Genomic DNA, 14,610 nt, shown 5'->3' with positions numbered 1-14,610 from the left:
CCCCCTAAAAAGGGGTTCTGTTAAAAAGTTCTGTTAATAGGAAAATAACTTTCTAAAAAGTCAAATCCATTAAAAGTCAGAAAATTTAAACTCGGATAAAATGTTCCCAAAATGGATACTTATTCCTATCTGAAAGCCACCTGTATTGGGATCCAATGGACAGTACGGGGTGATGAGCAACTGTTTCTGTGGCAAAAAAAAAAGAATTAAATAATGGCATCAGTCTGTAAATCTTTTAAGACGTGGCAAAACTGGATCTAGTTTTACTAGGGATCCTCAAAAGTTTTGAGCACCAAACTGGAAGGATGAAGAGTAAACATCCACTTTTGACAATTCCCATGGTTAACACAATTATACTGCAGTGGTAATCCCTACAATGAGCATCTTACATTTTTTCTTGTAATGTCTTTCAGACTATCACAAGTAATTCTAACACTACTATACAATGTAGTAAAACAGCTGGTTTACTTTCATGATTAAATTTCTCACTGAATGCCTAATGCTGCTGATGGTCAGGCTACTTAGCGCTGCACATGTCCTGTAATCCAATTTGATGTAATGGATTACATACCATCTGCAAGATACTAGTTACCATTAAAAGTTCTTTAATCAAAGAACACTAAATACACTGAAAAGAAGCAAATAATTATAACAATTATACTATTATAATTGCAGTCACACAATTAGATAAAGAGAAATGAATTAGCTTAACTTGGGTAGGCTCTCGTTTACAAAGATGGGCAACCTTTAGAAACTGAGTTAGGAAACACGTCTGAACCAAAGTTTTATGATTGCGTGGGCAAGTGGAAACAAAAAGGAGACAGGTTATGTGCAAGCTGTATTTTTAACATCAGCCAGGATGATCACGAAGGATCTATATAAACTGTGCTCCTAATTCTATACAACAGTTAACTCTTGCCGAAGAGACAAACTTCTAAATGAGGCCAACAGCAGGTTGCATGTGATACAATACCTGGGGGAATCGCTTATGGTGAACTCTGTTATGAGTAATACTATCCAGTTAATTGCAAGTTTTTGTAAATTCCATGACTGCACTAAGACTATGCAGATAAGTGGGGAATGTACTTCAAAAATCAGTGCAAGCAGTGTGCTATGCATCCTAAGCAAAATTTAACTTAGCAGCCAAAGTTCCATCTCCAGTATTAGGAAGGGTGACAGACAAATAAGAAGTTTAATAGAGATAAGAGTAATTTTCACTCCCTTATCTATGACAATTCTCTGCACTGTAGAAGCAGCAGCTATTAATGGACACAGTCAAATCTGAGCTATTTTTATGAATCTAAGAACTGACAGGACACATCTGCACCTTTTTTTCTGTCCATTCCAAGTGTGAAAATGCAGTCACACGGACAAATGAAAGCACTGACAATGTTCATTTTGTACACAAGGAGGACAGGGTTGCTGCATGTTACCCAAGTAACAGGAAAAGGAGGTGCACAATCCCTACAAGCAGCCCCACCAGAAAGCTGGCTCTCACTACAAGAGTTAGAAAAGATTATGTAATCCCTCAGTTTACTGCCTGATTGCACTTTGATTTTCCCATCACATTTTTTCTAAGTAAAAGACAATGAATGCATTTTGCCAAAGAGTGCATAGCAAAAAAGACCCTAGAGATCAACTGCCAACTTCTCTAGGTAGATGAGCAGCTTTAGAGATGGTACAGACAATAACTGTGGCCAACCTGGCAATTACAGTTTCTAAAGGGTAACATATAATCAACTGCAAAAATACAGGCACTTAAAGGAGATGGTAAAATGCAGTTCTTCCAAACAAAACTAATAATTATAGATCTTCATTTGCATTGCACTTCCTTTACATTTTTTCTTCTGTGAATTTCACATTTCAGCAGGGTCTTCCTTGCAAATATATAGTGATACTACATGCGTAACTTCTAAGATGTCCCTCCCTCACTTGCCACTGAACGTGATGAACAGCAGCTTTAATGTTCATTTGACAAGTGTGGCTGAGCATAGGCTCCAGCAGCAAACTCCACTGTAGTCTCTTCCTTCAGCATGTGGATTAATACCACCTGATTCAGTTGAGCAACAGAATTCTAGAAAGAGATGTACATTCAAATATACCTTCTTGGAGGTGATGGGTCATAAAACTTGTACTGATCCATAATCTTTTCTTCCAGTTTCTCCTTCTGTCGTCTCAGCTCATTTAACTTGTCTCTGCGGTGGAAAAATCAGATAAGTATGGTTACACATCACACATATAAATCCTATGATAGCTAAATATCACGACAATGCAAACTAAATTTGCTGCATTAACTACATGATACTTGCACAAATGGTGCAAGAAAAGAAGTTCTATACTCACCATAACTTTCCATCTGTGTTGTCTATTTTCATTCTTCCTCAACTTATGGGTTTAGATCCCATCCCTTGGATCCGACTCGGCCATTGCAAAAGCTCGTGGCAACCGGAGAACTCTCAAGCTCTTCCCTTACCCACAAAGCACCAACCCCATGTACCTCAGACCTTGTTTGCTAATAACAGCAGAAAGACATATAGCAGCAGTAACAGACAGAGGAGACTATAGGAAATGATATATCTAAAAACACCTGCTCTTCCAGGAGTTTTTAAGGCAGGGAGTTGATGGGAGGGGAGTTGAGGAAGAATGAAAATGGACAACACAGATGGAACATTAGGGTGAGTACATCATTTATTTATCTGATATTGTCAATTTTCATTCTGTCCTCAGTTTATAGGACAGAGTCTCCAGCTACCTAAATCCCCAAGTGGACTCAAGAAAGGATATTCCTGAGCACCACTGAGCCAAATGAAGCTCTACCCCTGGAGACCATGTCCACTTTGTAATGAGTAACAAAAGTATGGGGAGTAGCTCTACGCTGGAAGACTGATAAAGTAGTCATTGCTCTAGTGAAATGAGCTCATAATGGTTTCAATAAGGTAATGCCCAACTTGTTGTATATATAAAAAATGCAATCTGTCAGTCATATGGCTAGAGTGATTTTTGGCAACAGGTTTTCTAAGTTTTATGTGCGAAAAACAGACAAATAACTGGTCAGTCTTCCTGATATTTTCTGTCCCATGCATCTAAAAACATCATTACCTGTGAACATCAAATAAATGTAAAGTGTATCCGCCTTTGTTAGGAAATTTGGGGATGAATACTGACAAGTTAATAGATTGATTAATACTACTCTCTGAAACAACTTTAAGGAGAAAGGTAGCATTAGTTCATAAAGTGACCGTCTTTGTGAAAGATCAAATAAGGGAGTTTTGAAGATATAGCCTGAATCTCTGTAATTCTTCTGGCAGAAGTAATGGCTACTAGAACAATAGTTTTCCAGAAAAGAAACTTGAGGTCATATTTAACTGCAGGTTCAAAGGGGGGGGGGGGTGAGTAACTTGCTGCAGCACCAGTTAAGATCCCATGGGGGAGTAGGGTCCCTAAAGGGAGGCCTGAGAAGAAGAGTACATCACAAAAAGGTTTTGTATAGCCTGTGGGAGGCAACAGAAGCACCTTCAAATCCTATCTGAAAATTCGATATCGCCACCAGCTGGACTTTCACAGTGGAGGAACTAGCTCCTTCTTTAAAAAGTAAGGCTAAAAATTGAAGGATACTACGCAAAGGAGCTGAAAAGGGATCAACCTTATTTTGGCGGGTTCAGTAAGCAAATCTTTTCTATTTACTGGAGTACAGTTTACGTGTAGATGGTTTATAGGAAGATAAGAGTATCTGATGGACTGGAGAGGAGAGCACAGGTTGTCTGACTACTAATGGAATTGGAGAAGCCAGGTTGTCAGCCTGAGGTTCGATACGTCTGGATGGATCATGCCTATTGGGTGCAACAGGAGTTCATGGAGTCGGATCCAGAATCCATGGTGGGTGGAGTAAGTGAGGCGAAAGGAAGGAGAACCAAATCTGTCTAGGCCAAAAAGGTGCAATGGAGGATAACTTTGCTCTTCAACATGTCAGATTTCTGCAGGAAAGAATAGTTGTGTAAAATCTTACCATAACCATTGATGTCCTTCTCTTCTATGTTGCAGTATTTTTAATCTTTGGGATTCCCCGACTAGGCGACCTGAACATCTGGCCAGTATACAAAAGACTTTTACTACTGCATGGTATGTGCGACATTGCACATAGCAAGGCACACAACACAGGCCATAATGGTGATGTCGGCACGTACCATTCTTCAGAACTGAATGCCCCCAGTCAGAGCACCAGTCCAAGGATATGAGGTATATCACATCATCCAGCAAACAGTAAGTACCAAGGGGTAGGAGGTTGGGATAGAGTACTGCAACATGCAACAAAAGGAGATCTACGGTTATGGTAAGATTTTACACAACCATTCTGTCGTCCTATTCCTATGTTGCACTATTCTTAACCTTTGGGAGTGTGCCAACACTCATGAAAAGGAAAGGGAGGATGGAATAAAGGAGGTTTCTATGAACCTATACAGGACTGCCCTAGCAAATCCTGCTCTGGACCTAGAAATAGTGTCCAGTTTGTAATGTCGGCTGAAGGTATGGACAGAAGACCATGTGGCCACTTCCAAAATAGATGCAGTGTCCAGACCTTTAAAGAAAGCCCCTGAAGAGGCTACTGCAATAGTGGAGTGAGCCTTCACAGAGGTAGTGTGTGTTTTCCCATGGGAGACACAAATGTAAGAAATAGCCCTACAGATCCAAGTAGAAATAGTCTGTTTGGAGACAGGTTTTTCCCAGCGCCCTGGGGTGGAAGAAAACAAACAGTCGCTCAGTTTTCCTAACAGGTTTTGTTTTGTCCAGATAAAAAACAGAGTTGCTTGTGCACATCCAAGGAATGAAGGACCCTTTCACTAGGGTTTTAGGGTTAGGAAAAAGGTGGGCAGATGAATGGATTGGTTTAGGGACAAGTCATTACCCACCTTAGGCAGGGAAGGGTTAGTATGTAGAGAGATACCCTGTCCTTGTGGAAAAGGAGAAAAGGCTGGCAAGCCATAAGGGCTTGGAGTTCAGAAACTCTTCTGGCAGAAGTGATGGCTACTAACAAAATTGTTTTCCAAGTACAAAATTTTAAGGAAGCTGATGCTGCATGCTCAAAAGGAGCCTGCATGAGCTTTTCCAGGACAAAATTTAGATTCCAGCGAGGAGGACTAGATTTCCTAGGAGGACACCATTGAGGAAGAACTTAACTTCTAACCTAGAAGCTACAGGATGACAAAGGCAGACATGCTGAAATAAAAGACAGATGCATTTTAACAGAAGAGAAGACCAACCCAGCCTTAAATAGCTCTCACGAATAGGAAAGAACCACTGGAATGTCCACTGAAAATGGATCTAGGTCTTTCTTTAGTCATCAGATGAAGAACCTCTTCCATCTGGATAAACAGGATCTCCTATTGTTGGGTTTCCTGGCATTCTGCAGGACTAGAAGCATGTCCTCAGAAAAACAAGTGTTGGAAAGGGATCAAAAGCCCATCATCCACAGTGTTAGACTCAGGGAAGTCAGATGTGGATGGATAAGCGATATCTTGTCTTGTGTGAGAAGATTCATCCTGTGGGGTAACATGTGATGACTGCCATTGGCTAAATGCAGAAGAAGGAACCAGTGCTGTCTTGGCCAAAAGGGAGTCACCAGCAAGATTTTTGGCTTGTCCTGCTGTATTTTCAGCAGGAGCTTTTGGATGAGTGGGAACATAAAGTAACATCCCCTTCCATGAGAAGGATAGGGCGCCCACCTTCCATACCAGATGGTCTGGAACTCTGGCACAAAACTTTGGAAGATGTCTGTTAATGGGGGGGGGGGGTAGTCTAATTGAGGAGTACCCCACCAGTGTAGAATATCCAGAAACATATCCCTGTGAAGCATCCATTCGTAGGCTTGTTTCAAGGACCTGATGAGTGTCTACCATCACATTTTGAGCCGAAGGAATATAAACTGCTTACAATGAAACCTTTGCTTGAGAGGCAATCGCCAAAGCTTGAAGGGCCAACCTGCAAATCAGGTATGACCTGGTGCTTCCCTGTTTGTTCACATACCATAGACCTGTAGTGTTGTCTGTGAATATCTTTGGGGGTCCTGGGAGTAGAGAGGAGAAAAAGGCTTAAAGGACTAGGATCAAAGCCCTAATTTATTTTACAGTGATATGTTGCTTCTTGATTGAGGGAGACCATAGACCCTGGACTTTTATTCGACCCAGAGTTGCTCCCAACCCCAAGTCTGAGGCATTTGTGTAGAGTTCCTGAACTGGGGTTGGCTGTTGAAATGGAAGCCCTGGGTTCAGTTGAGTTTGTTGAATCCACCATTGAATTTCTCTTTATGCAAGGGAGAATTGGGAGTATAAATTCCAGGGGATGGGCATGCTGGCTCCAAAGTGTTTTTAGAAACAACTGGATTTTCTGTATGTTAAGTCTGGCTTGGGGTAGCATGGGAATGAGTGATGCCATGAACCCTAGTATATGCAAGTACTTCCAGGCAGACACGGAGGTTAAGGGGAGTAAGTTGTGGAAGTAGTTGAGAAAAGGGATGAAAGCCATCATCCGAAATGTTTTTAGTCTGCATCCTAGGAAAATCTGATCCTGGGAAGGATTGAGTGAGAACTTACTGGAGGTTTTGGTGAACACCAAGCCTTGGAGCAGGGACATAGTGAAGGCTAGGTTTTCTTTTAGAGTGTCTGTGTGTGCTGCTTCTATTAGCAGGTCATCCGGATAAGGACAGATCAGTATTCCTTGGGGCCTGCAGAAGGCAATAACAGGAGCTAAGCATTTTGTGACTACCCTTAGTGCTGTAGAATTCAAAGCACAGAACTGAAAATGAGAGGAAGCACTAGAAAAGTGAAAAAACATCCTGTATTGTGGATAAATGGGGATATGCAGGCATGCATCCTTGATGTCCAGAGTGACTAGAAATGCCTAGGGGAGCAGGAGAGGTAAAAGAGTTTGCAGAGAGAACATACGAAAGGTTGGCACTTTGAGGAAAAGGTCGAAATATGAGAGGTCTAGAATCAGTCTCCAAGGACCCTCTTTTGTGGGAACTAGGAATATTCTTGTGTAAAGCCCTCTTCTTTTTTGTAATGGTGGAAATTCTTAAATAGTTCTTGACTTAGCAAGTCCTGCAGGACTTGTGGGAACAGATAAATCTGATCCCGATGGGGATGTGGAATGCCCATGAAGGAAGGGACAAACTTCCATACCATGTTATGGCCGTTTTGGATAATGGAAAGGACCCACTGGTCAGTGGAGGTATTTGTCCAAGAGGGAAGAGAATACAGGCGCTGGGAAAGGGATATGTCTGAGAGATTTTCCAGACAGTCACAGACTACCTGGTCTGTCTTGAAAGGTGGATTTTTGGGCAGGGGTTTGCTGGGGTCTAGAAGATCCCTATCTATGAGCCCCTTTCTTATGGGAAGAAGGGAAACTGCGTTGTTTCCCTCTGACAAATTATGTCTTTGAAGGGTGATTTCTATGGTATTCAGGAACTGGGGACACAAAGAGGTGTTTCAGTTCCTTAAGTTCTTTTCCTTTGTCATGCAGAGACTTGAACAGGGCTAAGGGCGGCATCATTGTCCAGAGGTGCAGCCATAACTTTAGCTTTAATATCATCAAGCAAAACCTGGAGTCGCAACCATGAGTATCTCCTAAGTACATAACCTGAAGCTGCTGACCTTGCAGATACTTCAGTTGCATCAAAACAGCATTTAATAGAATGTCTAAGCACCTGGGCTGAGGTAGACAGAGAGGCAAGCTGCACCTTGGCTGGAGCATCAGGAAGGTCTGATATCACTTGAGAAACTTGTGAAAGCAAGGCCAGAACATATTTTGACATGTGGGTCTGGTAGTTAATGACTATGAAAGCCAGGGTAGAAGAGTTATACATTTTTTCCCCTAACTTTTCCATCATTTTGCTTTCTCTGTCAGAAGGGAGCAGATTAGTATAGGGAAGCAGTTTAGAAGGTTTGTCTGCAGACAGAGAGAGATAACTGCAGTATCTGCAGGTGGGCATTTGAATACGAACTTGCTGTCCTCATGGACCTTGCAGAATCTGTCAAGCATTTCTGGGGCTGGTGTTTGAGAATATGGATTTTGACACTGACAGAACGGCATCCAGAAAGGTAGGGAGAACAGGAGGGATGGCCAAGGGAGGAGAATCCATCTGCATCATGTCATAATATCTCTTTTTTTAACTTCTGATACTTTACTACTTTCCCATTTGAAGTGATCTCGCATCCTCAAAACTGTTTCTCCAAAGGACAAATCTTCCTCAGGAGAATCCCCACTGTTAGAATCTAATTCAGGGGAAGCATAATCCAGAGGACACTCAATCTGGGCCATGTAGATCAAGGATTCATCAAAAGAAGAGGAATCTTCTTCACCAGAAGCCTGCTGTTCCTCCACTGATCAAGTCAGGAAGGCATTCAAGATTCCCTCTGAGAAGGCCTGACAATCAGAAGGATCCTGTGAAGAACAAATATGTTTCTGTTTGTGCCTCATTTTACCAGGAAGATCCACCCTAGGTTGTGATGAAATAGCCGACATATGACCCAGCAATGTGTCAGGTGTAGGGATCACTAGAGATGGAGGAGCTAGAGGAACACTGCTCGGGATGTCTGAGATAATAAACCACGATTCCTTCTTATTGCCCTGAATGGAAGTCTGTGTTGTCATGGCCTCTGAAATGGTACTCAATACAGGTTGGGAACCAGAGATCAAACAAGCCGCTGGGCCTTCACTGGCTTCGAGAGGAATGCCCAAATCCAGGAGTGCAGCCAAAGATTCGGCCCTGACCTTCTTGGCCTTCTTCGATGGCTCACTGGATGGACACATGGTGCCCTCCATACCAAAAGCTAACCTTTTCAGAAGTTGGTTCTCGAGGTAAATGTTCAACTATGAACGACTATGAAGGGTCTTGTGGACGAATGCCTGGCAATTCGCGCAAGACTTGTAATTGTGCTTGGACCCTAGGAAAAACAAACACTGAGTGCGTTTTTTTTGTGGAATCTGATGCCCACAACTGCACTTGTCTTTCCCAGATGACATCAACCTCAAAGATATGCAATAGCAAAAAAGAACAAAGAATTTTCCTCAAAGGGGCACTTGTCTGAAAACAGCAAACATTCGGTGGTCAGATGAATGGTAGAAGCTGTCGTTCATACTGGCAGCAGAAAAGTTCTGAGGAATAGTACATGACATCTCCTTTATGGCCTACGCTGCCTGCCTTGCTATGTGCAATGTCGCATGTACCATGCAGTAGCAGAAGTCTTTTTGAATACTGGCCAGACATTTGGGTCGCCTAAGCAGGGAATCCCAACAGTTAAGAATACTGCAACATAGGAACAGAAGGACATCTTGGAAATTAATGGGATTGGTGGGTAGGCATAAAGCAGGCTGGGGGACCAATTGTGAAGTAGAGCATCCCTCAGTGACTCCCACTGTGGGGGGATCAGGGCAAAGTACTTGTTGCATTTGTTTACGGGAGAAGCAGAAAGATCATAGCAAGCCTGGCTCTGCTGACGAAAAATTATCTCCGCCACATTCCTGCTGAGAGACCATTCATGAGGTAGAAGAATGCTCCTGCTCAGCTTGTCTGCCACCACACTGGATTTCCCCAGAATATGTGTTGCTGTGATAAAGCACTTGGATCCGATTGCCCATTGCCACACTCTGAGTGCTTCTCGATATAAGGGATAAGATATGGTCCCTCCTTGTTTGCTGATGTACCAGACTACTGATATGTTGTCGATCTGAACTGCACTCATCCCTGAGGAGACAGCTTCTTGAAAGGCCTGCAGTGCTAAGAGGAGTGATCTCATCTTTAGGACACTGATATGCAAATTGGTTTCTTTGGGGGACCAAGTGCCTTGGACCGTTTTCCTCAGGTAATGCTCTCCCCTTCACCCTAACTGGGAAGTATCTGTGGTCACTATGGCCTTGGGCTGAAAGGGAATGAATGGACAGCCTTGTAGAACCTGCTCTGATTGAATCCACCACCTGAGATCTCATTTGCAAATCTGAGTTGACATAGACTGATAAAGTATTGACCATTGTGCGGCTAACTTCCACTGTAGAATCCTCATGCAAAATTTTGCTAACAGCACTAAAGTTATTGTTGCTGCCATTGATCCCAGAGCCCAAAGGACTAAGTGGACTGAGACCTTGGCACTGTAGATTATCTTCCTGACCTGTTGTTCTTAAGGTCTAAACTCTTAGAAGAGAGACTGAGTCTATCATTGACTGTGTTGAACAGTGCTCCTATAAATTCCAAATTTTGAGTAGGTTCCAAAAGAGACCTTTCATAGTTTATGGTTCTCCATAGATTAGAGTATGTCTGAGGAATATGATCTTGTCTATATTACTTTATGCCTGGTCGGGGCGGTAATAAGCCAGTTGTTTAAATATGGAAACACATGGAATCCTTGCAGCATCAAGTAAGTTGCTACTACTGCCATGCATTCGGTGAACACCCTAGGGGATGTGGTGAGACCAAAGGGCAGAGCTCTGAACTGGTAATGACTAGCTCCCATCTGGAAGCGTAAGTACCTCCTGGACCGCCTGTTCATCTTTATGTGATAGTACGCATCCTGAAGGTCTACTGAGCACATCCAATTGTCCTTTCCCAGAATTGGGAGTATGGACTGAACAGGGACCATCCGAAACTTGGTACAGCAAACTGAGCTGTTCAGGTTGCTGAGATCCAAGATTGGTCTCTACTCCCCTGCTTTCTTTGGCACTTAAAAGATTCTTTCTGGTCTGGCAGAACCTCTTGGATGACTTTTTTGACCAGCTTTTGTATTTGAAGTGTTGCTTGCTCCTTCTGACTGTGGAACATCGGGGATTTTTCTTGAGGTTGGAGGTGATAAGGAAAAGGGTTTTATATAACCTCAGGAAATTATCCTCTGCACCCATGTACCGGTTATCTCTAGCCAGACTCCATGGTGCAGGGATAAATGACCCCCGATTGCCTGTGGAGGGGGACAATCAGGCCTCCTTTCAGGAGCACAGGAAAAGTCTATTGAAAAATGAATCTCTAGACCCTTGGTTTTGAGAGCCACATCTGCCATGATGGCAGCATCTACCAGTATCCTCCATGGGTGTCCTGGAAGGGACCCTGGGACTTCTTGAACCACATTTTCCAGTACCTCGTTGATTCCTGGAGAAGGATCTTTGAGGTATGGAAAAACAAGGGTCTTTATGTCCTTTTCACAACTGGATAAAGTGTCTTTCTTTAACTTTGGGGCCAAAGATGTCCCGTCAAAGGGAGCACTGATGAATGAAGACTTGAAAAGCTCCACAAAATCACATTAAGTGCATCCAGGCCTCCTTATGGAAATGCCAGAACCCACTTGTCCTTGATGTTCTTTCAGCCGCATGCAAAATTAGTCTCATGGAGGAATTGGATATCGACTGCAGGGTAGCCAGCTAAGAGGTAACAGACGCCTGTACCTCATCACAAACAGATCCTGAAAGTGTATCAAATAGTTCCTTAATTAGGTCTCTCTGTAACCTGATGAAATGTGCCAAACAGTTCAGACACCATAAGGCAAAGGTTGCTGAAGCACAGACACACTTCACAAACCTGTCCATTACCAGACAGTCCTTGTTCAGTGGATGGACAATGGAACTTTCTTCAGAGACCATGGCATCTAACGGTGTACCTTTTGTCCAAAACTGCCTGTCCTCTGGTGTTGTCAATTTTATCCAGTCTCTTGGGGGTTGGCTCAATGGTGTCCGGGGCCTTCCATACCCACCAAGAGATCAAATCTATGAGGTCATCAGAAGGAAGAGTGATCCAGGAGGTAGACGGACAGGTACTGAATGCCTCCAGGAACACAGACTCCTCAGATGAAGGGTTGCTGAACTTCCAGCCACCTCTCTGTTTCAGGACTTCAAGAATGCCTCCAAACTGTACATCTTCAGGAGGTGACCAAGGGGACCCTTCACCTTCATCAAAGCCTGTACCTTCTGTGACTGACTCCTTGGGGGAGTCTTAAGTACTTCCTCTTGCACGTTCTCTTCTTAGGGACCTCCTCAGTGGGATGCTCTGGGGAGGTATCAGAAATGATGGGAACACCCTGCTGGGAAGCTTGAGGTTTCAGTACCAGCTGTCCCTGTGGATAGGACAGATGAGACTCAAGATGAAGAGATGTCAAGATTGCAGACTGAGGATCCAAGGGGAAGGGAACCATATTTGCCATTGAATCAGACAAGCCTCTCTTCACGGCCTCAAAGGTAGAACTTCCCAGAGAAAAGGAGGATCCTGGATCCTTAAGGGAAAGCCTTTGGACTGTAGCCCCCTCCTGTTCCAAGGGAAGCTCCACCAAGGCCAAAATCAGAGTCGAATTAACCCGTGTCAAGGCCACAAGGTGCAGAGGCGGCTCTGAAAACACCAGAGTCAGCTGTGACACCCACACTCAACAAGGTAGCCCCAGCTCTGACAGCTGTCTGGATCCGATGGAATCAGAGAGATCACAGCACGCTTTGGATCCGAGGATACAGCAATTCCTGAATCCGATGGTGATGGACCTGGAAGGCTGGGATCCAAAAACCCCAAAACCAAGAGGGGGGGCTAGAGGAGGAACTTGTAAAGTGGGTGTAGTGGAAGGTTGGATTTCCTGACACAGACGGGTAGGAGCCGAAAGGACACTTGACATGCTCTGTGTCGATAGAATCTTTCTCACTAACCTCTCTACTCCTTCTTCCGTAATGCTCCTGGAAGAGCAAGTGGAAATTACTGATGGGGACTTTGGTCTCTCTAAAAAAAAGGGGAAGGGACCCTAGAAGGGACTGGGTCCAGTGATGGAGAGTATTTTGTTCTTGGGGAAACTGGGAATGTCAAGTGTCAAATCCAATGCTTTCTGTGTTGGATCCAAAGCATTATGATCCAACGTATCTTTGGTTATTTTAGATTTTGTATGTGAGAATGAGGTCAAATCCGAGGAATCTTACTCAATTTAGTATCAGAGGTTGAAATCAGATCAGACAATAAGCTTTTTTGTCTTAGAATCCAAGGAAGTTGGCAGATCCAATAAAGGTCTCTTACACTTGTCCGAGTATCTGGAAGATGCTGATGAAGTAGCTGTGGAGGGGGTAGCTCCAGATAATGCCTTACTAAAAGAAGAGGGAAGTAACCCCTTGAGAGCAAACTTAACATTTTTGGAGTGTTTAAATCAATGTTCTGGTTACCTAAAATTTGTGTTAGGGGATGTAGGAACAAAGGTGATTTTTTTGGGTGTATGTTTAGAATGGGATATCACAAAGAATAAGTTTGTGAGTATAATACATCGGAAAAAGAGCTTTATCAATAGTTACTTACGCTACAGCAGTCAAAATCCCTGTTTTATAAAAAAGAAACACACCTAAAGGACAACTGATAAGGGCTAGTCGTATGACAAGTGAATTAAGTCACCTAGTTGAAGAATTTGAGTTTATTATGTTTTTTAAAAATAGGGGATACGATGAAAAGAATTTGAGAGAGAGAGCAGAATTGGTGCTTAGTAAAAGAGACACTAACTATCCCCCTATCTTGAAGGTTCCATTTTGTATTTCTAAATTTAAGAGTAGCAAGAACGGAGGACCTGATACAAAAGTATATTGCAGTTTAGGCATGAATTTGGATAGGGGGTTAATTCAGGGGATAATACAGGATAACTGGAAAATATTGGAAGGGAATCATGATTTATACAAAACTGTAGGTTCTCATCCATAATTTGTATACAAGAACCACTGTAATTTAAAATCATGATTAAAGAGGGATAGCATGAAAGTTAAAAAAGGAATTCTTATGACCAACATGCCCAATGGCATGCATAAATGTGGAAGTTGCAACATTTGTAGGTTTGTTTTGGAAGGACCTTATGTTAACTTGAGTCATTTGTCTTACACCATCAAGATCCCTGGACAACTAAAGGGGTGGTTTATATTGGGGTATGCACTGGTTGCACCGCATTTTATACTGGAATGACAAAATGGGCCTTGTATGTTAGAATTAGGGAACACCTATACATATACTTAAACTGTTTGCTACATTTTGTATTCTGAAGTCGTCTTAGGACAAAAGCGTGTAATAAAGTTTTTTGATACGCCTTCATCCTTTGTTTCGGTCTGGTTCCAGTTTTTCTGTTTTTGTGTCGTTTGAGTTGTGGCTTACAAACAGATTTGGTTTTCTTCCTTGAGAATAAACTTGTTTTTGTGTTTAACCAGAGCTCTTGGGTTGAACGCATGACATACAGCACAGTTTTCCTGTGGGTGGAGTGGACCCAAACAGTACACACACAGTGTGTGGCCATACGAGAATGGGATTTTGTGTCCATACTTTTTTCAAAGATTCATAGATTAGTACTAGGCTAACTGCCTTTGTGGGCCATTTTCAGCCTAGCCAATTACCCCATGTGAGAATCAAATCCTGCACCTTGTGTTTGTAAGGTAAACACCTTAACCATTATGCCAACATCCCACCCCACATTTCTTAAACCCAGCCAGGCCTTTATCTTTATCAGTCACAGTAAAGAAAAGTTAAAACACACTCCACAAAATTTTAAACAGCAAAAAATCTTTTTTTTTTTTTTTTAAGCCAGAAAGGTTAACAGAAAGGAGGAAATATCAACAATGATATTTGAGAACTACAGTAAATGT

General features: G+C 42.7%; 1 protein-coding gene across 4 annotated transcripts in view; it reads right to left on the bottom strand.

The window, feature by feature from the left end:
* Window positions 1-14,610, bottom strand: part of CCDC88A (coiled-coil domain containing 88A) — a 4,373,054-nt gene that overhangs the window by 952,152 nt on the left and 3,406,292 nt on the right. For all 4 annotated transcript variants that reach the window (XM_044055294.1, XM_044055285.1, XM_044055303.1 and 1 more), the window contains exon 24: window positions 2,103-2,195. In XM_044055294.1, the coding sequence (XP_043911229.1) occupies window positions 2,103-2,195 (93 nt within the window). The remainder of the gene's footprint in view (window positions 1-2,102; window positions 2,196-14,610) is intronic.

This window comes from Protopterus annectens, chromosome 1.part2, assembly GCF_019279795.1.
Source record: "Protopterus annectens isolate FY-2018-M chromosome 1.part2, PAN1.0, whole genome shotgun sequence".
Lineage (NCBI taxonomy): Eukaryota > Metazoa > Chordata > Ceratodontiformes > Protopteridae > Protopterus > Protopterus annectens.
Note: the sequence above shows the minus strand (reverse complement) of the source record. Positions and strands in the feature narration are given on the sequence as shown.